General features: G+C 37.0%; 2 protein-coding genes across 3 annotated transcripts; one reads left to right on the top strand and one right to left on the bottom strand.

Moving 5' to 3' along the window:
• Positions 1-465: 465 nt before the first annotated feature.
• Positions 466-10,304, top strand: LOC106159508 (uncharacterized). The gene is made up of 13 exons (XM_087008358.1): positions 466-872; positions 1,471-1,738; positions 2,092-2,282; positions 2,464-2,571; positions 2,855-2,948; positions 3,282-3,331; positions 4,862-4,943; positions 5,207-5,292; positions 5,539-5,733; positions 6,081-6,176; positions 8,969-9,226; positions 9,521-9,606; positions 9,723-10,304. The coding sequence occupies exons 1-13, from the start codon at positions 798-800 to the stop codon at positions 10,096-10,098; spliced, it is 1,965 nt and encodes a 654-aa protein (XP_086864484.1). The 5' UTR covers positions 466-797; the 3' UTR covers positions 10,099-10,304.
• Positions 10,203-19,211, bottom strand: LOC106159509 (uncharacterized). 2 transcript variants are annotated; one of them, XM_087008359.1, is made up of 11 exons: positions 19,142-19,211; positions 14,632-14,917; positions 13,846-14,042; positions 13,129-13,236; positions 12,694-12,787; positions 12,251-12,300; positions 11,924-12,005; positions 11,552-11,637; positions 11,192-11,386; positions 10,896-10,991; positions 10,203-10,585 (listed from the first exon to the last, which is right to left on the bottom strand). In XM_087008359.1, exons 1-11 carry the CDS (start codon positions 19,154-19,156, stop codon positions 10,421-10,423), a joined length of 1,374 nt encoding a protein of 457 aa, XP_086864485.1. In that variant the 5' UTR covers positions 19,157-19,211; the 3' UTR covers positions 10,203-10,420. The 2 variants fall into 2 exon arrangements, with proteins under 2 accessions (XP_086864485.1, XP_023932481.2); XM_024076713.2 differs by lacking the exon at positions 19,142-19,211 and adding an exon at positions 16,510-17,107.
• Between the last annotated feature and the right edge of the window lie 4,452 nt (positions 19,212-23,663).

Raw genomic sequence — 23,663 nt, 5'->3', positions numbered from 1 at the left:
TATTTTTCTCTGGTGATAGTTTTGAAAGATAAAATTATAATACAAAAGTAAATTATTGTCTTTATTTTAACGTCAGTTGAACTTGAAGTATTTTTTATGTCAAAACACTTACCTATACAGCATCAATTAAGTTTAAATTATTTTGTCAGCTTTCCAACTCACGGGCACATTTCTGTCGTGATTCGTCATAATTGTGCTCTGGTATATGTACATGTATCGTTTTCCTTTATCATGAAACAAATGAAAGAAATAACCAAGATTTCAATGCCTTCAGCCATTTGGAAAACTTTGGGTTTATTCCAAGCAAGAATAAACTTCTAATTCTAAACTTGTTGAAGATAAACAAAATAAACAGAGAACCGGAAAATCGTTTTCACTCTAACTTTTGTGCTCAGAGAAAGGCCGGAACAATACAGTACAGATGTAACCCAGCATCAACAATAGAGACCGTGATGTACTGTATATTGGAGATTACATACAACCGTGTCCGCTCGTAAAGGACTTATAAACAGGCGCTGCGATTTTAGGCTGACAGACTTTTCAGTGAAATAAGATGAGTTATACTGAGAATATGACGGTAGAAGAAAAGTATTCGCTGTAATCTTAAGACTGGAAATATTTTCCTTAAATGATCGGCTAAATCAACGAGTCATAATGGATAACTGTTGAAGGGAATTTTACTCAACAACATGCGTTCCTTGGCCCTATCATAGGGACTGAGGACGCGATTTCACCGGCTGCTTTAAGATATATAAATAATAGATACAAATTCAGCAACTTGGGTAAAACAATTTAAAATGAACGTCAGTGCATTTATCAAAACTGGTGGTACTGATGGTGACGGAGAGGAGGAGGAGGACCCTGGATTACAGGTATGATATGTACTACTAGATACATGTTTTACCCAGGCCCGTAGCCCAGAGGTGGGGTTTGGGTGGGGGTGGGGGTGGGGAGCTTTGTAACCTCTACCAGGGCCGCTGTTATTATTTATGGACATTTTTGCTGAGGCGAATTGCCGTGAATTTAACCGGAGACATTTCTGTGTATATCTGGTGAAAAATCTTATCTGTGGCCCTGGTAATGGGTAGGGGCTTTGGAAGGTTTGAACCAACCGCCCTTTTTAGCAGGGAAAGGGTCCGCTCTTGGGTGAAATTTTGATGTTCGCATACCATGTTTTTGTTGGGGTGAATTTAACGAAATATAAATGCTACGTTATATATGTTACAGTGAATTTCGAAAGAGTTTTATGTGTGTGTTTTTGGGTTTAATTTAGGACGTTGATACAGCCTGCGTTGTAACAAGATGTGAATAACAGCACTTTTAAATGTGGGGGCACAGCAACATTGTGCAAGTCATTTTATATTAAAACCCAGGTTTGCATTTGTATTTCCAATATTTATCCATGAAAATAACAAGCGCACCGTGTTATTTGCTTTTCTTTTATTATTATCATTGTTTTTCTGTCCTAAGAAACCAAAAATCCCGTCCTCCAACGTCCAGAGAAGATGGACAAAGCTAAAGGGGTTCGCTCACGTCCAGTCTATGGCCAATCAGACTTTCTCCAAGCTGCGAGCGGAGGGCGGAGTCCGGGGGAAGGTGTCAGGGAAAAAAGTGATTCGGAAAAAGAAGCTCCTGGAGCAGGCGCAGAATGACAAGGACGATCAGCCCCACAATGCACTGCAACATGACGACGCACGAGACGACGAGGAGGAGAGCGGAGAGTTCGACTTCGATAAAGGTCTGTTTTTTAAATAAGCGAGATAAAAAGTGAAAAAGGCGTGTTTTATTATGTTTTTGCAATATCCCACCGTCTTATAAGTGTTTGGTTTTCAACGTTTATCTTAATGATGTGGTGACTTTAAGCCAGGTATTCAATTCGGTTAGCTTTTTTTTTTCTTTTTGCAATTTTGTGTTCTTTTGTGTCCGTTTGTGTTCTTGTTAAAGAACATACATGTACTGGTATCCAGGCCTAAACATGCTCTTCCTCCTACATGTAACAGAAACGGCATAGTGAAAAAGGTATAATGCAAAAATGCCCCAATACTTGGTCAAGATGCCCCTTTCATTTCTGTCTTTGTATCCCTCAATCAGACGACCAGGACAACGAAGACTCTGACGACGAAATGAACCACCCCGACGTGAAGGCGTACGTGGCGGCCTGTAGACAGACAGGTGTGAACCCAGCCAGGTCCGTGGTGAAAAGCGTCATCCACGACCAAGTGAAGATAGCGCGGAGACCCATGGGACCTTCAGAGACAAAAGCGTGTGTACTGGGTCTTGTGGTACGTAACGATTACTAAATTATAAATATCTGATAATTAAGTGGACGGCTTCACATGAAGCAGTTAAACTAGCATCTTTTATAGATATTGCACATCTTTAAATTTGCATATTTATCATTTCTATCTTTTCGCAGAAACAAGCATAGTTTTCTGTTTTACAGAAGTATTATTAATATTTCAGCGTAATTGTAACGTGAAGGTATTGGATCTTACCGGGAACAAAATGGGTGACGAGGGCGCTGTTTACGTGTCAGACTTACTGAGGGAGAACTACTACGTTACCAGTCTGGTGAGAATTAGAATAATTTCATTATAATCCAACTTTCATTAAGTAAATTTTGATTTTGTGAGTTCGAAAAAACTGTGTCATCTTCTTGCATATAAATATTAATACACTGTAAGCATTAGAGTTTTTAATTTTAGAACGTTGAGTTTTATTAAAATATTAAGAACAGCACGGCAGTACCAATAACCCGGTCTTAAGATAAATTGTCACGGTTATTGACTAAATATTGTTATATGATCAACCATTTCAAGCAGCATGTATACTATATTACTGTATTCCGTTCCAGACACTCGCTGAAAACAACATCACCCGCATTGGGTTAAAGGTATTGGCAGAAGAGGTTATCAATAGTCGCTATCTGAAGACGTTGGATCTCTCAGGTAAAATTACGATCAGTTTTATGTATTTTTTTATATATTTTGTTTTTGAGGTTATTCCTACTACAACATATGGAAAATCGAGTGAAAGACTGAAAACAAAATCTCGTACTAGTATACATGTAGTCTATCTGGTTTGAATGCTTATTATACATAAATTCGCATGTAGTTGTTGAATACATAGCAAAATTGGTGGGCTTATGTGACTTAAATAAGAATTGGACAATGTATTCGATGTCTTCTAGACCTATATCATACAATGCAAGCATTTAATATCATCTTATGGCAATTTTCCCTAAAGATACATGAACATGCATTTTCCATTTATAATTGTAGGCAACGGTTTCGGTGAAAATGATGCTCATCATATCGCAGAAATCTTAGAAGTAAGTATTAGCAAAAACGAGCTAGGCATTTTATGTACCAAACACATATCTTCCAAAGGGTCGGATCCAGGATGACGTAAAGGAGGAGTCCAGTTTTTTTAAAGAATGACAGGTCTCGTATGCGAAGCCGACCCTTGCCCCCTTGGTGTGGGTTTTTGTGTTTTGGAGGGCAAACTGTGTCATTTGGTGCAGTTTAGAACTATGATTCAGGTCTTCAGAATTCTAATATCAAGAGGGGATTATTGATGTGATTTTTGATTGATTGAACCCGAAAGGGTTGGGGGTTAACCCCCCTGCCCCCCCCCCCAAAAAAAAAAAAAAAAAAAAAAAAAAAAAAAAACGCCACTGATTTCCTTGGACTGTCGAGGTTCGTAAAGCCGAGAACTATACCTGTGAAGTTTTCATTACGCGTCCGTTTCTTTTCTTTTCTTTTTTCACATTTATATTTATATGAATCTATCTACTTATTTATCCATTCATTATTTTAAACCTGTTCAGTGCGTATATCGATAAATGTGTATTCCTTTTCGTATTAATGAAAATCATCGGAGAAAGACCAAAGTCAGAGAGAGGTCACACACTGCACCATACTTGTCTCTTTCTTTCTAGTTAACATTAAATTAATCCAAACTGGAAAATCAGAAAAAATAAGTCACACTTTTTGAGATTTTTTTGTCAATGCCCATTGGATTTTCTAACTTATATTTCAATGCCTATTTGGTTTTCTAAGTTTTGTTCCTACTCCTAGCTCTCGCCTAGGCTATTCCTAGGCTGATCTACACCTTAGCCTGATTTGACCTACACCTAGCCTTTCCTACACTTAACCTACTCCAGGCGTCTTCGTGTCTGTCGGCGTCGAAGAAGGCTTCGGAACCATATAGGTGCGCTACCCATTGCGCCACCGACGAGGACACGATGACAGCAGCATTTCTTGGCGTATTAACCTGTACTCTTTACCTTGAAATTAAAATATTTAAAACACACAATAATAAAAGAAAAACCACACGTTCAGCATGGGATTTGAACCCAGCACTTTCGGTGTGGAAATGCAACGTCCTTACCACTGTGCCATTAGGACCATTCGAGTAAAGAACGGTGTCTTGGACTGTATTCAATCTTCCCGTGTAGAAATTTCCAATTTTCTTAAATATGGGTCGTCTTTTTAGATGGTATAGAGGCAGAGTTGGGCTTTTTTTACGAACGTTAATAAAATCAACACTATGTGAAAGTGCATCGCCAACTACCTGAGTGACTTCTTAAAACATTTTTTTCCGAAACCAAAGGGGAGGGGGGGCTGGACCCCCCTGACCCCCATTTAAATCCGCCACTGTTCCATGGATTATATATATCTACATTTTCTTTCAGAAATTAAATGCTCTTGTACTTGTGTGTTAAACATTTAGTGGAATTTAGGGAACATCGATGGTTTTATTTAACATGTTATCGTAATGACATGTAACTGACATTTATTTGAGTTTTCGTGGAATCACCTAGTAATTGATGATACATCTAATGTGTCTATTTATTCAGAATAACCAGATCCTTAGGGAGCTGTATTTGTCACACAATGAATTCAGAGAACTTGGAGGGGAAATACTCTCTCCGGCTATAGGTATACTCTTACTTTGTGTTTTTAAAGCACTCTTAATGATAATCCACACTCAGACATTGCCATAAACCATACAAACTTAGTAGTAAATACCTGTACATGTACTGTATGACTCAACGTGTTTTAAACGGGATAGCTTAATCGTATTTAGTTTAAAAATGCATTGCGCCTTTCCAATCCGTTGTGTTTCTTATAACAACTTCTACATGAAAAATTAGAGGAATTCATAAACCGGTGAACGATTGAAAATGCGTTTTATATTTCAGCTAATAACGTGACACTAGAACTTCTGGATCTCAGCTGGAATCATCTACGACGAAAAGGTGCTGCGGCCATTGCTCAGGGTATCAAGGTCAGAGTTCCCTTTTTAGTTTCTAGATGTGTTCATAGCCGGAGCATAGAAGCCTCCGATAACACAGGCGCCTCTAGAACAATTTACAAAATTGAAGAACATCCAATAACTGTGTGACTCAATTGTAGCAGACCTTGTGGTCAGAGAGTAGGGCCATAGTTGGTGGGAATTGGTTTTTTATCTGCCCGGCCTGACTAACCAAATTGATTTAATGAAAAATTAATCAATACTTTTAAACTATTCCAGGAAAACATGGGTCTTAAAACTGTGAATTTAGCGTGGAACGGGTTCCATCTTATGGGGTGTAAGGCGTTGGCTGAGGCCCTAGAAGTGAATAAATCCTTAAAAACCCTGGACTTGACGTCCAACCGGATCGACCTAGACAGCTTAAAGGCACTGCTGAAAGGCTTAAAGCTCAACGAGGGACTGGAGACGTTGATTGTAAGCCGCAGATTATTATACACTATATATATATATTGGATTCTTGTATTATCGAGAAGATGATATTTGAAAACTTGGGATAAAATGTAATTGAGTAATTTATTTTTGCATGTAGCATCGTGTTTCTGTCGCGATTTTGTCAAAGCTGTACCTCTTAAGGTCATCTTTGCAAGTTTTTTTAGAATTTTTTTATTACGCACATGTGACTGCTGTGGTATCTTTCTGACATTGCTCAAAACATTGTATCGAAAACCACCTCGGAGTTGGGGTTGTTGCCTTGTTTTATAGATTAATAAATTAACCTAGCTAGGTTTTTCGTCAATTTTCTTTTTTAATCTTTTAATAAGATGCCTAAGAATACCATCGGGACGGAAGGAACTCTGGTCCTAGTGAAGGCTATAGAGGAATCCGACGTGACGACCATAAAACTAATAGACATACACGTAAGTGCAATCAACGTTTTGCTGCAGTCGCGTTTACAAATAACTTGAAACGGCAGAAGATAGTGCCAAACAACAGAATTAGCATTCCATAATATTGATAGAGTTACAATAGAAAATCAAATCAGTTTAACAGTATGAATGCTGTTTTTTATTGCGTTAGAGGAGATGTCAGAGTGTGTAAATTGTACGGTTGCGACAGTTAATCACAAATCACAGTGGGTCGATTTCTCATTCGTGGCTTTAGTACAGGTAATGGTCGTGATGAGGTCTAGTTCCCAAACAATATGTCTTGTATAGTAAATGTTGCGATTGAGACTAGACCTAGTTTATACAAGCCAAAATGCTGGTTTTAATTTATTCAGTCTTAGGTGAAAGCTCTTCTGTGAAATCGCCCCATTGTGTTACCTGTACTTGTATATTGATTGCACTAGCATTTTAGTGTATAAGGATGGAGCGTTTAGGCATATTAATTAAAACACAAACAATTCAATTTAAATGGTTGATTTTGAAAATGGATATGATATTGGAGAAATCAGTATATCACGATTTGGTAGGTAAGATGTATAGGACATGTTTAACTTCAATGGTATTGCCTACTAATCTTAATAGTAGGCCTATATGGCTGCGTTACTTTAATTCTCTCGACAACAGCGCTATTTGGCGATGTCATGTCTATGAGAAATGTCTTGCTATCGCAATAACTTGTTTTTCATTTCAGACCCAGCTTGTTACCCCAGAATTTCTTGCCGAGTATCGGGAATTAAAAAATAAGAGACAAAATTTTAAATTTCTTCACGGTCGCATATATGATCCAAGCAACCAATTGAAGCGACCAAAAACATCGTTCTTCTGAGAAAAATTCTTTGTAATTATATCATGAACAATGATTATGAATGACCGTCACTGCTTTTGCTTTTTGCCACAAACTATTAGATTTGATACATGTAGTACATATAGCGGTTTGATTTTATTTTTCATTCATTCGTATTGTGTGTCGCTTTTAGTTTATATTTATTTAACGAAGCCATTTTTGTTCCAAACTCAATAAAACCCACGATAATTTTCTATGTTTTATAGACGAATTATCGTTTATATCAAGTATATTTGCACTGTAGTAGAATCACGCTGAGCATATGTAGATGTAGCCATACATGCATACACAGTGCAGTTGCAGTAGAGATAAAAAGTGAAAAAAGTGCAGCCGATGCAATTGTCAAAGCCGAGGAAGAGTCAAGTGAAGCACATTGAGAGACTAACTGTTACGTAAACCAATGTCAACACGTATAGATGATAGGTAAACACATTTCAGGTAGGTTGCACTTAATTTCTATTTTTATGTTTTATGACAAATCAGAGGATAAACAAATATAATAAAAATTGGAGAATTTGATTTCCATTTAATGCAAAATACTGGGTTCTTCATTCCGCAACATTCAGAGACCGAAATATAAATATAAAAATGCAAATGCGCGTTTGACCTCTGATTTGTCTTGGTTTTAACGTCTGCGGTTTTTCGTTCAGTTTTTTCGTTCGTTCAGTTTTTTCATTTTGTTTGTTTAACAACTTTTACATGTAGATTATCGGCACATTAACGTTCACAGAGCATCACCGTTTTGCTGACGTCACGTGCAGATCAACATGGTGCTAACATCACGATATGATGGCGTCATGCAGAGGTGACGTCATCAACAAAATTGCATTAGTTTTGAAAGTTTTGGAAAATACCGTCTAAACATGTCTATTTTAGGAGCAGGCGAATTCTTTTGACCCAGTTTGCTCACACTAGTCGGGTACAAATGAATATTAGATTTTCCCACCTACGATAACAAAACTTTGATTTCGTTTTAGGAATCACTGGGTGTTTTAACCACTTCTAATTGGTCAGAAGGCTCCACGGATGTCAATTTCTACATACGTTTTTGTGCATGTATAAGTTTTAACTACCGGTAGTGTCACTTTTATGGATGCAACTACTTTCGTTCCATGTCCTGGAGTTAAATTCAGAATAACCTTTATTGCTGTGTGTTTCGGTAGCTGAATGTTTCAGGAGTACTTTTACCTCACTGTTTCAGCAAAGATGTACAGTAGTATTCCTAAACAATGAGAGGGCAGAGGTTTTTATCACAAGTTTAACTATATGACTTCATAGGTCGTTTTAACCTCGAGTGGTATACTTACCTGAACCTGTCCACTATGACGAATCCTAACATGTAAATACCCCAATGGAGTTCCCCCTCCCCTTTTCACAAGTTCTCCAGAAGTTCATTAGCCGTGCATGTCAAATAGCTCGGAAGCTCCGTTTGTGTGGCTCTCTTCCTTGCAGCCAGACTTTTAACTCTAAATACCTCAAAGTAGACCGGTGCAGACATACCAGCTATAAGTATACCGCTCCATGTGGGCCTAAGCAGTAATATGAATTTATGTTCTTATTCCGATCTTCCCAGTCTAGTAGCCGATTTCCACTCTTTGTCTTTGCTGGAATTTTCCAGAGCACTTAAAGAAATACTGCAAGTTTCAGGATATCAAATTCTTTGTTTTTTTGCAAATCTGATCGTCCTATACGGCAACTATCGAACGTCTCAGACATGGGATAAAAAGCAAGGAATGGCCATGGCATTTTTGACTATTGAAAGCTCTGTCCAGTTTCAAATATATATATATATATATATATATATATATATATATATATATATATATAACTTTCATTTTACCTCACATAAATTCATTACACCTTTGCCATAGAGAGTTGTTCAAAAGCCTTTGTAAAAACATATCATGTAAATCTTTTTCAGACACAGTGCGTTACACACTCGTTTATCGACATGCTTGTCGAGGCGCAGGACAAGAGAGAATTTCAAATCAAATATGGACAGCTGCTCAATCAAAAAGGTGAGGAAATATCAGAAGACGATTTGATGAACGAAGACCCCATGATGGTCCTCAACGAGTTCAGCCGGCAAAAGAAACTGCGCCTGGTCGACCTCTTTAAGCAGTTGGACAAAGATGGGAGCAATTCGCTAACTTTCCAAGAATTCGGCGAGGGATTGCTGGTTCGTATGCAGTATATTTCTATTTATTTTTTTATCTATTTCTTTCACACTGGATATCTTACTGTTTCTGCAATGGAAAATATGAAGACAGCGTATTTTTATAGTGATTCCCCGAATGTTCTATACTGCTTAGTTGGTTAATTTTCTGAGAGCAAACTTCACAGATTTAATTTGATTTGTTAGATAATATTCATTAATAGACATCTGTGACGTTTTGCTTCACTTCTTTTCTTTTTAGTTGTTGATATTTCATAATTATTTCTTTTTTCAAAAAGTTTTCATTGCCTTTTGTAGGCAGAGGGGATACCTTTGAGCAAGAAAGGGCTGGACAAACTGCTAAGAAAGCTAGACAAAGATGGCGACGGAGAGGTGGATTTTGGGTAGGTCATGTCCTTTACAGCAACAATCAAAGAAATATAAAATTTGCTTCTATCTCATTTTCACAGTGCTGCTTATTTTCTCAGGTTTGTTAATACACTTAAACGTTTATTTATAGGGAGCTAATGCAAGGACAAAAGGAGTTCACTAGAAAGCTATTAATGTTGAAACAAGCCAAGGACGAAAAATCAAAAGAAGAGATTGAAAGATTCCAGGAGCTCCAAAGGAAAGTTACGACTCTTTTACAAAAGCAAAAAACGCCAAGAGAAGAGAAAAAGTCAAAAGCACCAGCCCCAGTGAAACAGATAACTGCAGTTGTGACCGATATAGAGAACGCCACCCAAGAGGAAAAGAAGGTCGCTGCTACAGCCCTGAAGAATATGTTTCGTAAGAAAAAGACTGTTGAAAATGCTCTTCCAACCATAGCAGACGACAATACCAAAAACAACGGCGCGGAAGTGACAGAAACTGCAGATGCCAGCACGCAAAATTGAGTATTATCAACTGTTGTCAAGGTTACCCAGGGATGACACGAACGGTGTGGTGCACTGTTTAATAAATGTGGTTAGTTAATTACTAACCAAAACAATATAAAATGTGATTTTGTAGATGGTGTTTAATTGAAAATGGAATGACATATTCAATAGATGGATAACCTTTACCCTGTTTACCTATTTGAAAAACAAATAAAGAGAAAAATGAACGATTTAAAATGAGTACAAATTTTTAAAAATATTAATTATTATGCAGCCAAAACAGTCACGTATTCTAAGTAAGTCAATTTCAAATTTCAATTTTTTTAAAAGTAACATTGGATTATTTCGTATTGTCAACAGAATTCCCTACAGTGTTGTTTTGTGATAAATGATCAGATTTTTCACTTTTGTATAACACGTGGCCGTGGTGTATCTGTAACTGGGGAAGCTTAGTTTCCTGTAACTCTGTCAGCGTCTTCAGAAACGTTTCGTCAACAAACTGACTCTGAAAAATAATTAATAAGGGGACCAATTAAAAGTATTTCTGATTTAAATAGTAACAAGATAAGATTTATGTTGTTCTTCTTTGTTTCAATAAATACACTCAGCATAAAAATTGTGTATACTATAGTTCATAAACATGTTGTAAAGTGAATGAAGTAATGATTATATCAGGTATGTTCATCAATTTATCAAGCACACGTACCTGTGCGACCTGCAGAGAGAGAGAGAGAGATATGGAGAGAGAGAAAGAAAGAGACTTGCGAACTACTAATATACGGAAGATAAAAACAGCACGTGTGCACCATACTTACAGACACATCTATATTGGACAGCCTTGGATTTTCCATAGTGGTCAACTGTTTCAGAATGTCCATCATACCTTCTAAACCAACAGCATTTTCTCGAAGCTATAAATTGTAAAGAAGAAAAAGCAGTGCTGGTTGTTTACTAGAAGATGGTTAGTTTAAATTAACTCTCATTATGTTATAAATGTATAAATAAGCTTTTATCCGCTTTCAAATGAATTTCTCAGTTACCGTTAAATAAAAATCTACTCCAAATTTACAATGTTTTATTTAGCTTAAAATACGTGGCAGAAACTACTGACCTTCAACGTGATCAATGATTCGTTAGCTTTAAGTCCTTTGAGCAATAATTTAAGGCAAATTCTGTCGATCCTGTTGCAGGAAAGGTCTAGATTCTGTAGTGTAGTGTTGACGGCTAACGCCTTGGCCATTTCTTTAGATCCTTCCAAGTAGAATCCGTTCCATGAGACATCCAGGGTCCGAAGTCCGATGTTTTCCTGGAACAAATGAGACGGCGAAAAGTGGTCGCCGGTGTTACACTAAAAAAACTTACTGTATGGAGAAACCTTAAGAATCTGTCCTTATTACTATTGCTCTTATTACACATTAGCTAAAGAAAGGCCATAGCTCTACCATACATGCATGAAACTTTTCGGACTTACCGCTAGTCCCTTGCAAATGGCGACAGCTCCCTTCCGTCTAAGATGGTTCCAGCTCAGATCCAGTACCTCCAGTGTGTCATTATTACCTGGAAAAAGACCACTCACTCACTCACTCACTCACTTTATGTGCCTTATCCAGGCGGCACTTTCTGCGTAAGATTAATTAAATATTACAAACTTGGACATTGTTTATGAAATTCATGGAATGATTTCGCAATTGCACAGTGACAAATAACTTTGTATTTCATGCATGATTGCTACTAATAGGATACGATTGACTGAAGTCAACACGTATGGCAACAAAAGAAGTTTTTTTAAAATCTGAAGTTATATAGTGCAGCTATTCCTTGCTCTTCTTTATAGACATTTTACCTAAAGCCGGACCCAGAATCTGCCCGCCTCTCTCACGAAATGAGTTATGGCTGAGATTCAACTCTCGAAGAGTGCGGTTCACCTGTAGAGAAAGAAACATTTTAACATTAGATTGATTTTATGATGATTTCATTTCTTTCTGTCTCCCTTTCTTTCCTCCCTCTCTCTTTCTATTTTTGTCCTGTTTTCACTTTTCCTTTCATTTTTTCTTTCTATTTTCGTCCATCTGTGTGATATTTGTTTATTCATCCGCAGATTGACTATATCTTATTTTTTTATCAATTATCTATTTACTCCATTAAGGGAAAGTGAAATATGTATAATTACTTGTAGCATGTCTGCAAACAACCGGGCGCTGTCTTCCTGGAAATTATTACCTGGAAAATGTTTGCAAATTGTCCACATTTAAAGGTACACGTGTAAATCTTCTTTTTACACGTAATTAATCAACCAAATTCGTTTTCGTAAACTGCGATTCAGACATTCCTATCAAGCTCGGAGTTGGTGTTTTTTTTATAGAATGTTATTTTACGTAGTACACTTAACACATTTAGCAGAGTGGTGTGGCCTTTCATCTCGTGTGAGTCAGAATAATTATTTTAACTAATTATTAATTGTCGAAATGCTTTTCCAGACAACAGAACACGAGGAGTTCGCCTTGGAGCCCCCCTGCCTAAATAAATGTCGAACACCATGATAAACAATAAGGTCGTCTGCTTCCTGGCCAAGGTCTCAGTCTACCCTGGTGTGAACGGGTCTGTTATATTTACCTGCCAGGTCCAGCACGGTGATGGCAGTGTTATGTCGCAACATGGTGGTCAGGCACTCGGCTCCTCCGATCTCTAGGTTGTTCTCTCGTAATCTCTTTAAAAAATGAAATTTGGTTATCAGAGCAATATTTTGTTTCCTTGTGATCTCTGATGAAAAAATACAGATGAATGAAATTTTGTTAAGTTATAAAAGTAACAAACAATTTCAAGGTCATTTTCTCGTAATTTCTTTATAAAAAATTCAAAGACGAATACAATTTTAATCACAATCAAAATAAGTACGCTTTTTAAAAGAGGTGTCTCAACAATAGTAAATTTGTGTAGTTTTGCACAGTGCTTTTTATTGCGCTTCCATTCATCAGCCCTCTCTTAACCGAACAAATAACCACACGAAGTTCTCAAACAGACAACCCACATGCTATCACGTGTACGTACCAACTCGGTAAGATATCCATTTTCCAATATTAAATCCGCGATGTACCTTCCGCCTTCTTTGCAAATATGGTTACCCTCCAGGTCAAGTGATTTCACAGTCACGTTGTCCTAAAAAAGTGCTGGCGTTGTATTTTTATATTCTTTATAGGTGCCTCGATCAATGACGAAAAGCATGTTTCTTCTTAATTAATTTTTCTTTCAGATAATCTACTTATCACCATGAAACCAATTTAATCAATTTGATATCAAGATAAACCTAGAATTACCCGCCCCCAACCCTTGACTGCTGATGCGAATGAATACTAAACGAAACATAAAATCACCCAAAAGAAAGATCAGATGGTGCTTTTCATATTGACGGTTCTTTTCTACTCTAGACCTGAGCAATGACGTCAATTCTATGCAAAAATTCTCTGGACAAAGTACGCACAGTGGGTAAAGTACAGAAAAGTGCACAAAAATCCCAGAAAAAAATCTAAAAATATTTAGTGAAAAATCAATATGTGGTCGGAGTGGAGGGTTCGAGATACAGGGAAATAGGCATGGCGACAAATGATAGTTACATCCAATATAAACTTACCATTACCCTCTACCAGGGGGCCGATATTATAGGCATATATTCCACCATATAGTTAGATTGACCATATTTAGCCAGAGACATTATCTGTGAATATCTAGTGAAAAATCAATCAGTGGATCTGGTAGAGGGTAACTTACCACCAGGGCTACGCACAGGGCTTTCAGGCCATGGCTCCCCAGGGCTCTATTCCGTATTGTAATGTCCTCGCCGTCTATGGTCTTGAGGATCATCTTACACGGGGCCACGCGGAGGAGTTGACAGGCGTCCACATACGCTTTTTGATTCCGTGACAACTTCAGTGGCGGCGGTGGGATGACGTCTGGTTCGTCCTCTGCTACTCGAAAAAATGATATAATTTAAAGAATGATTACTCACTATGGTCCCAGCATGTAAAATAATTCATACAACCGTTACGCCAGACCTGCAAAAATAAGTAGCAAGAACGTCTCATCACGCCGAGAAAATTTCCCGAGAAAATTTTCCGTCCCACTTAAATAAAAGCTTTTTTATTTTTCTCTTTACTTGAAACACATCAATCCAACAGTGGAATCTTATGCCGTTCTGTCAAAACAACTTAACTTTATGGGTTGTTGACTTTGAAAGTTTCGATAAAATGAAATCGCCATTAAAGAATTATAAAACATCTAATTACTATATGCAGGGCCATGTGCAGTGGTATTTCTGATCACTCACTCACTCTCTCACTCTCTCTCTTTGAAACAACGTAAACCGACTACATGTGTCTCTTTAGTTCACTGAAAGTGTGTGATACACAACTTAAATTCAGGCAATACACAAAGCTTAATCGCACATTATACTTCTGAAAACCACTTGCACACGTGCCACCTGCATTGTAAAAATAATCACCACAACCACTAATGGACTTAAACGTTAAGAGGCAAGTTGTTCAAAAACCGATTTACCATCAAAATCGTACTCGACATCGAACATTTGCAAGTCTTTTTCGATGTCAATAAAGGTATATCGTGATCCCTTCTGAGTCGGCACGGCTGTCTGTCCGTCCACTGCATTCAGAACGTCTCCGCCATTGTTATCCAGGGATCCAGGGTCGTTTTGAGAGTGGCTTGCTCGGCAGACGACGCGTATTTTCCTGTCGATTCTTTTGGCGGACACTTTGTTTCGGACAACTGTCGGGATGTGTGGAAGTTCTCCTTTCTGCCAGGCAGCGGGGGTTATGAATTCTCTGTCCTGGAATTGAGAGTCTCGTGTAGATCTTTTTCAGTTAGACTTTTATACCAAACACCAGCATTTTTTTCAGGTGCAATTAAGTTTTCTCAATCATTAATTTAAATGATAAACGTTCTGCCAAGGAGGTTCGACTGCAAAAAATGGCTTTACATACATGTAGATATTTAAATCCCACATCAAGCCGTTTTTGCTTGATTTTTTGAAGATATTACATGCCTTACTGGTATTTTGATCTCAATAACAGACATAGGTTAAATAGTATTAGCAAATTCTCACATGATAACCTGCTTGTTAACCTTTTTTAAGGCTGTCTCCACTCATTTATAATCAATTTCTCAAAATGTGCTAAAATGTTAATTACTCTCCTTTAGCTTTTACAAAATGGGGCGTATGATTTGAAGGGCATTTGGCAAAGAGTACTTATTTGATTGTGTTTCGAGAACCACTCTTCTTTGTTATCAGAAGTGTACGTTATATATGTAACACCATCCAGAAGTTCATTTCCAACTCGGATATAAAAAACGGTTTTGTAATCTTTCTCTTTCAGGGCTGAAACTATTCAGTACGTGTTTTGCAGTGCCCCAATAAATCAAATCTGACGCTGAGGTTTGATCCTATCGGTTGAATTTTCTTTATCAGTTTATTAAATTGCATATTTATACAGAAAAGTCGTGTGATAAATGCTGGTGGTTTTTATTTTGAAATCTCCACCAAAACTGCTTTTATCTTTGACAAGTCACATGTAAACAAACTGTAAAAAGTTGTATTTATTTTTCATGTGAAACTGCAAAACTGGATTAACAGTCTACTTCTTTTCTGTGATATAACGCAAGGGACTATTCACTGAACCAGCCCATTAAATCTGATTTGCAGTAGCAGTACTATTACAGCGCCCGCCCTTTAAAATACTTGCAAGCTTCTAACAAATAACTCTGGGGTAAAGTGATACAGTTTTTAATAAAGCCCATACAAAATATGTCACTGATACGCGCCCCATTTGACCCAAGCTAGATATAAATCGTGTTGCTTGGCATTGAATTTCTTGTATATAGACATTGGTGGTAGGTCAGGCGTAAAACACATGCTCTATTTAACCCGGTTGCTAGGGACTCGATTTACACTGAAAAAAGTCAAGTGGGCCATCTGTCTCTGCACAAAGTTGTTTTCACAAAAATGTTTAATATTTTGCATGTTGTCGTCGCCTCAGGCAAGACGTAGAAAGCAAACCAAGTAAAGTAAACGAGCTGAGCGCTCAATCGAATTTTTTAGTTTTCCCCGTTCTGCTTGTTGAACTAAACCAGCGCCGCATTGGGAGCATTCAAGTAATGTATAATATGTCCTTCAATATGTCCTTCTACGTGTATTTAATTTTTTTTCCCGATGAATCACTCTTTGACAATTAAAAGTCATTTTGACTGAAAGACGAATCCATTGTTAACTGATATTTGCGATATTCTGCACACTTGATCTATCTTGCCAGGTACATATACACAGATGACTTCTCGACCCTCTCATAATTTACACACAAGGTCATCCACACATATATGTAGCTGTACGTATATTAACGGTGTGATTTAATCACAAGGTCTTACCTCATAATCAAGGGACATCACTTACAACAGCTGCTGCTCTTCTGTGGATGCTGTTTCCTACTGCTGTCACGATACTCTGCTTAAATCTTTTTCTTCCTTTCACAACTGAACACTTTATTTTGCCCACTTTAGTAGCTCAAGTTTGTCGTTATTCCAAATAGAAATCTTGCCGTGAAAAGCGTATCCTTGAGCATAATATAATATCAATATTGTCATTGATTTAGTACGCTCACAAATAATCTCTCCATTCCGGCAGTGTCTCTCGGTTGCTCACACTGCTCAGTGGATTGCCCTATATCTCAGTATAACTGTCGAACTCGACCCCGACCAGCTAAAATGATATAAACATCTGAGCAGATTAGCTTAGTGACTTTAAAATGAGACCAGTCTTAAAACGCGTCCTATAGATTGTCTCGGATACAATCCAGTGTCATCTCTTTAAAGGGACGTTTTCAATATTTGCTTCGCCTTGTAACCTATACGGATTTGTTTGTTTGATACTCAGTGTACAAAATGTCCTCTTCTGCCACTTACGAATTTAATATTTAATCCGTAAAGCCTCGAGAGAAACAAGTACGAGTGGTTCCTCGCTTTACATATGTTGAGCTGCTTTTCAAGCAACTTTTCATTTCTTATATTTGCTCTAGTTAAGTGCGGGGCGGAGATTAGATGTGCTGTTAGGGACTTTTCAAGGCATTGTAGACAGTACTAGGTTGGCTGGGGCCGGCGCGGACGCGGGCGCGGGCGCGCGCGAGCGCCGGGGGTGGTGTGTGGGGGGTATTGCATATCATAATACGTGTATCTATAACAGCGCGAAATAACTTTAAGGCTCGAGATGATGATAATAATATGAATACATAAAATAACATATCTTGTCGACCTGACCTTTAACACGTAATCTTAGGATTCGGTGCTTGTACATTAGGCCTACAGTATTTGTGTGCCCCAGGGTAGTGCTGATAATGAAGTTTTTTTCGTTTCTCATTTATATTTAATCCAATTTAATTTAGTGCTCTTCTGTAGATACGTATAAGGCTTGAAAGATGTGACAGTAATTTTGGAAAGCACTTTGCAAGGCTTGGATGTGATTTCACATTTTGGGGTAAGGCCTTTTTTTTGCTCGAAGAGATTTTTGCTCGAAAAATTCACACATTGTCAAAATCACTGTACACCTGCAACTTCTGATAGCAATAATACCTGAGTACTGTTCTTTAAACACCTATCGGATTTGGAATTACACATATCATGGGCATTAAGTCTGGGATTTTACCGGTAGGACCCTATTACCTCAGTACCAACAATTCGCCCCACGTATTCACCGATGATATAATCTAATTCCTCATCAAATTCTTTTTTAATTAGACTGTGGACACGGTATTACTTCAGTTACGTACATATTAAATACATATCTCAGTTGTCACACTGTCTTGTCTTTATCAGTTGAGGTGTAACTCACCCGATCTCTTTACCTTAAAGATTACTCCGTCACCTAATTAAATTCCTTGTCGTAAATGTGAGCTTAATAGACAAGTAGTCACGTCAGTGGTGTCTCGTGTTTGTTTGTAGATATATCAGTGTTTTTATGTAGTTAGGAGGCCATTAAAAGAGAGTCAGCGATAGAAAAAGTCAAGTAAACGTTGGACTGATACGCGTTAAAATAAGCAAAGGAGCTGGAGTGTGTTGGAGTTTTTTAGCCCCCCCCCCCTTTTATCAACCACGTGAATCATAAGAGAAGGAAGAAGGGGATTGAGGGGAATCCCTTTACCACAATTTCTTTTCAGTGATCCCCCCATCAAAAATTACCTTTAACTTTCTAAGCGCCTGATAAAACATGATTTGGGGGGGGGGGGATACAAAAACGACTCCTCACAACTTCGTTTTTTTCTCTAGTTACGTGTAGGGCAAGATATCAGAGGCAATGTAAAAAGAGAGGTTGTAAGTGCTGAACTGTCCAGCAGTATGAAACTTTTTCTTTCATTCTGAAAAAGGAAATGAGCAGCATGCTATAGCCTTGCACCATTAAAAACATGCTAGGATTCATTACAGATTTCCGAATTCTTTCTTATTTTTCTACATTGGGTCACGTATATGCTATATATATATATATATATATATATATATATATATATATATATATATATATATATATATATATACTTTGAGTCTTTGTTTTTTGAGTTTTTGTTTTTTATTATGTAGATCATTCTTACATATACAATAATTTAATTGATTCTCATGTATTTTTTCAATGTCCAACAGTATGTACATGTACGCTATTACGTAGAACTTCAACCTTTCGGTGGTAATTTTGAATCCATTATTGGAGACTAGCTATCTATTTCCGATTTCCACATTGGTTTGTGTCGTTTTGTAAATGACACGATGTAGAACTGTTCAGTCAAATATAAATCACATTGGTTATATTATAATTATATTAATTCAGCCAATGTATCTGCCTGGCTTATTCCTCTCTCGCCAGTAAAAAGCACTCCTGTGAGGAGTTCTCTAAAAGCACAAGTCTCTGTGAACGTAGTCAGGCCTGTGAGCGTGATTTACCTGACATTAACTATTAATTAACACATAAAAGATATTGCAACCATACGTATTATTTTAAGAATCGGCACATACGTACCATTAGTCCATCCATTCTATGTTGCCGTCATGTTATGGATTTTACGTCTCGGTAACGCGAGCTGTATGGTTAAATGCACACCTTATTGCGACTTTAACCTAACAAAACGATCAATGATTTACTTTGGAAACACCATTTATTTTCCAGGTATTTTCTGTGTGATTATGTAAATATTCTTCAATATAACATTGAACGGTTTTCCCTTGACGCGTCTCTTGTGTTGGAAGAGCCTGAAGAGGAAAAAGGAGTTGGCATCGCTCTATGTTGTTGCCTCAGCTAAAAGGCTCGTATTTTCTGCATACCCAGTAGACTCTACTATCGATTTCCTTTGTTTTATTCGTCATCAAAATGATAATTCCCTATTGTTTATTGCATAATAATCGATATATATAGGTCTATGATATTTGAGTCATTATCACGTTAACAGGAGTGAAATGTTGTGATTTCATATAATAGGGCCTATTAATAAAACGACGCATTATGATTCATTATATGTGGTTTCTTTCATAGGCTCTATAAACTACTGTAAAATGCATCCTAATTTGCATTACTTAATTGGAAGACACGAATAAAACTAATTATTATGATATGCACCTCCTTTCCCTCAAAAGGCACTTTTAAAAAAGTTTTTTGGGGGGGGGTTATAATTTGCAATAGAGTTATATCTTAAATGAAAGGGGTTTGGTAAAATACTCGTAAAATAAGTTGGACTGTAATTGTCAACCCTTCTTACATAGTAGGTATTACACCTTTCGTATGCTAAGTCTCTGATACCTGGGGAGCCGTACTGGAATTTTAGATAAATACACACATTTCGAAACCGAATAATTGCAAAATTCAATAACCGCATTCAGAACAAACACAATTTTTTGCAGTATGTTATGTTTCAGTGTTAATTCCACGTGTGTATTAAAGTCGCAGTTATATAGAGGGGACTAATGGCATGTCAGCTTTCATGCAGACACTTACAGTCACACCGAGTCAACACACAGAATGTATGCAGTCTTCATTAAGTAAATAAAATTCTACCAAGGTTTATTTAGTTAAAGATTTAATACCAGAAATGAATATATAATGATTATTCAAACGCACGCTCTCTATGCTCAGGTCTGATATATGGCGATTCTCTCTCTCTCTCTCTCTCTCTCTCTCTCTCTCTCAAAGTCACACACAAATCACAATTAAAGAAATCAAAATTAAAAATGTAAACACTTAAAGGCAAGCAGCGCGAAATTATATTTCTTTCACGCCGAGTCCCACCTAGGAGTGAATTTCCCGACATTGTTGTACTGATATGATATGAGAGCTATTAAGTCATGAAGCATATTTACCAATTTATGCACCAGTAGGCCCTACAAGGAGTGGGGGACCTATAATATGAATTTGAAAGTTAATAATAATAATAATAATAATAATAATAATAATAATAATAATGATAATAATAATAATAATAATAATAATCTAGAAACATGAAAAACGAAATAGTTACATGTGTATCAATGAAACAATCAAAAAATATATAGTAAATATACATAAATTACATGCCTGTGTCATGCTCCACACAACTTAAAAATGCCAAAATTGAATTTCTTCCTTAGAATTTACAAAAGAGATGGGCGTAACACAGTTATTGAGAGGAGATGTTATAGAATACGGGCACAAATGAGAAAAGAGGGAGAGAGAAACTACGTGATGGAGCTTGGTTGTACATGTAATATCCTGCTAACATTGAACAGATTGTGCTAGATGAGATTAATGTGGATATTGCGCAATCATCATCTCAATGATATAACAAGCGTCAACAGTTTAAGATATCTGTTACAAAAGTGTCTACATGCGACAAATAAAATATTACTGAAATGAACGAAGCCATCAATTACGGTAAATAGCGCTCTTAAAGTTAAATGTATATAGAATATAAAACAAAAACAACAAATCCTGTCGAGATGAAAAGGCTGTCCAGGAATGGATCCCTCATGAATCAAAAATATCTTTTAAAATTTTAACATTAAAATGTTAATAGATAAATCTAGCCAGTGGCGATTTTAAGGGGGTTTCTGAAAAAAAATGATGTTTTAAGAAGTCACTCAGGTAGTTGGCGATGCAGTTCCACATAGTGTTGATTTTACTAACGTTCATAAAAAGTCCAATATAACCACTCTTCATTTCTGCGATCTAAAAATTCGACCCATATTTAAGAAAATTGGACATGTCTACACGGGGAGATTGAAAACAGGCCAAGATACCATTCTATAGTCCACTAAACGTAAAATCGGTGATGGCACAGTGGTAAGGACGTAGGGTCTTCAAGCTTAAAGTGTCGGGTTCAAATCCCACACTTGATGTGTGGTTTACTTTTATTATTGTGTTTTAAAAATATTTTAACTTCAAGACAAAGAGTACAGGTAAATACACCAGGTAATACTGTCATTAGTGTGTCGTCGTCGGTGGCGCAATTGGTAGCGCACGTGGTTCCGAAGCATTCTTCGATACCGACGGAGACACGAAGTCGCCTGGAGTAGGTTAGGTGTAGGCCAGGCTAGGTGTAAGTTAGACCAGGCAAAGGTGTAGGTTAGCCTAGGAGTAGCCTAGGAGTCATTATGAGCTAGGATAAGGAATATAATTTAAAAATCCAAATAGGCATTGAAAAATAAGTTAGAAAATCCAATAGGTATTTAAGAATCAAATGAATAAGTTGTGTTGTGAAAGAAAGTTATTTTTAATTTTTTTTCTGACATATCCTATGATGTGCTTTAATTTAAGTGTCAACTAGCAGGATAGAGTGCATACTACAGTCGTTTTTTAAAGCAAATATTAATAATAAAAACAGACACAGTCAATAAAATATTAACAAGTGAAGTCATTTAGAAGACGTTTGATATATTAAGAAAGCATTGATCGATCGTCAAAAACATCTCAGTAGATGTTTTAAAAAGTCTTTCAGGTAGTTGGCGATGCAGTTCCACATAGTGTTGATTTTGCTAAAGTTCATAAAAAGTCTAATGTAACCACTCTTCACTTCTGCTATCTAAAAAGCCGACCCACGTTTAGGAAAATTTGAAAGCTCTGTGAGGGGGATAGTGAGTACAGGTTAAGGTACTATTCTACACCAACCTCAACATAACACCGTTGACGGCACAGCGGTTAAAGTCGTGGAAGTAAGTGTTTGATGGTAGCGGGTTCGATACCAGCATAACAGCTGCATTTTCTTTTTCAAAAACGTTTAAAATATTTGAACTTCAAGACAAAGAGTACAGGTAAATACACCAGGTAATGCATTGATCACTGTGTCGTCGTCGGTGGCGCAATTGGTAGCGCACGTGGTTCCGAAGCACTCTTCGATACCGACGAAGGCACGAAGACGCCTGGAGTAGGCTAGGTGTAGGTTAGACCAGGCAAAGGTGTAGGTTAGCCTAGGAATAACCTAGGAGTGTGATTATGAGCTAGAAGTAGGAATATAACTTAGAAATCCAAATAGGCATTGAAAAATAAGTTAGAAAATCCGATAGGTATTTAAGAACTAAATAAATAAGAAAGCAAGACACTTTTAATTTTTTTCTGACATTTCCTATGTTGTGCTAGGATTAGTCATAGGCTTCGTTCACATGCAATGTCTATTTTCTATTTTCTATTTTCTATTTTCGGTATGTCTTATGATCACGGTCTGTGCACTGAATATCCCGCCGCGTAATTACTGGCAGCGCGAGCCAGTTACTTATAGTAACTTATAGTAACTGGCTCGCGCTGCCAGTAATTACGCCGCGGGATATTCAGTGCACAGACCGTGATCATAAGACATACCGAAAATAGAAAATAGAAAATAGACATTGCATGTGAACGAAGCCATAGTGTCAACTAGCAGGATAGAGTGCATACTACAGCTGTTTTTTAATTTCTTACGGGGAAGTTTGAAAGAAAAAAACACGTTGACTGAAAGTGTGACAACATTAAATTATGGGCCGTGGCTTTTTTTTACACCTGCAGTTACCGACCTATAATGGTTTGTCTCTTACATATCCCATGTTTATTTCTAAAAAGTGTTTTCATAAAAACAAATATTAATAATAAAAACAGATACAGTCAATCAAATACTAACAAGTGAAGTCATTTAGAAGACGTTTGATATACAGTACATGTATTAAGAAGGCACTGATCGATCGTCAGAAACATATCTCAGCATCTTAGTAAATAATGTTTTCAGAAGTCACCCAGTTAGTTGGTGATGCAGTTCCACAGTGTTGATTTTACTTACTCTTTGACGTCAAGAACCCCACTGACCCCCTTCTTAATCCGCCACTGATGATATAATTTCATTATATAGAATAAAAAATATAAAAATATATAAAAATTATATCATTATATAATAAACAATATATATTATAATAAAAGAAAAAATAGAATGAAATAAAATAGAACGATGACTGTGTTTGCTATAAGAGAAAAATATACCCTTGGACACAATTTAAGCTAACATTTGTTTGTTTGTTTATTTGTTTGTTTGTTCGTTTAGCGTTAACAATTT

This window comes from Lingula anatina, chromosome 3 (genome assembly GCF_051362555.1).
Source record: "Lingula anatina isolate TDL-2025a chromosome 3, LinAna3.0, whole genome shotgun sequence".
NCBI classification, from domain to species: domain Eukaryota; kingdom Metazoa; phylum Brachiopoda; class Lingulata; order Lingulida; family Lingulidae; genus Lingula; species Lingula anatina.
This window is presented reverse-complemented; position numbering and strand designations above follow the sequence as displayed.

What these genes read in the sequence shown, in the direction of transcription:
- LOC106159508 (XM_087008358.1), top strand. Translation starts at nt 798, where the DNA reads ATGAACGTCAGTGCATTTATCAAAACTGGTGGTACTGATGGTGACGGA. An exon ending in AGAGTTCGACTTCGATAAAG is followed by an intron (nt 1,739 to 2,091) that starts GTCTGTTTTTTA and finishes TCCCTCAATCAG; the next exon opens with ACGACCAGGACAACGAAGAC. An exon ending in CCATTGCTCAGGGTATCAAG is followed by an intron (nt 5,293 to 5,538) that starts GTCAGAGTTCCC and finishes AAACTATTCCAG; the next exon opens with GAAAACATGGGTCTTAAAAC.
- LOC106159509 (XM_024076713.2), bottom strand. An exon ending in AATCATTGATCACGTTGAAG is followed by an intron (nt 10,992 to 11,191) that starts GTCAGTAGTTTC and finishes TACAATTTATAG; the next exon opens with CTTCGAGAAAATGCTGTTGG. An exon ending in TGTCCAATATAGATGTGTCT is followed by an intron (nt 10,586 to 10,895) that starts GTAAGTATGGTG and finishes ATTATTTTTCAG; the next exon opens with AGTCAGTTTGTTGACGAAAC.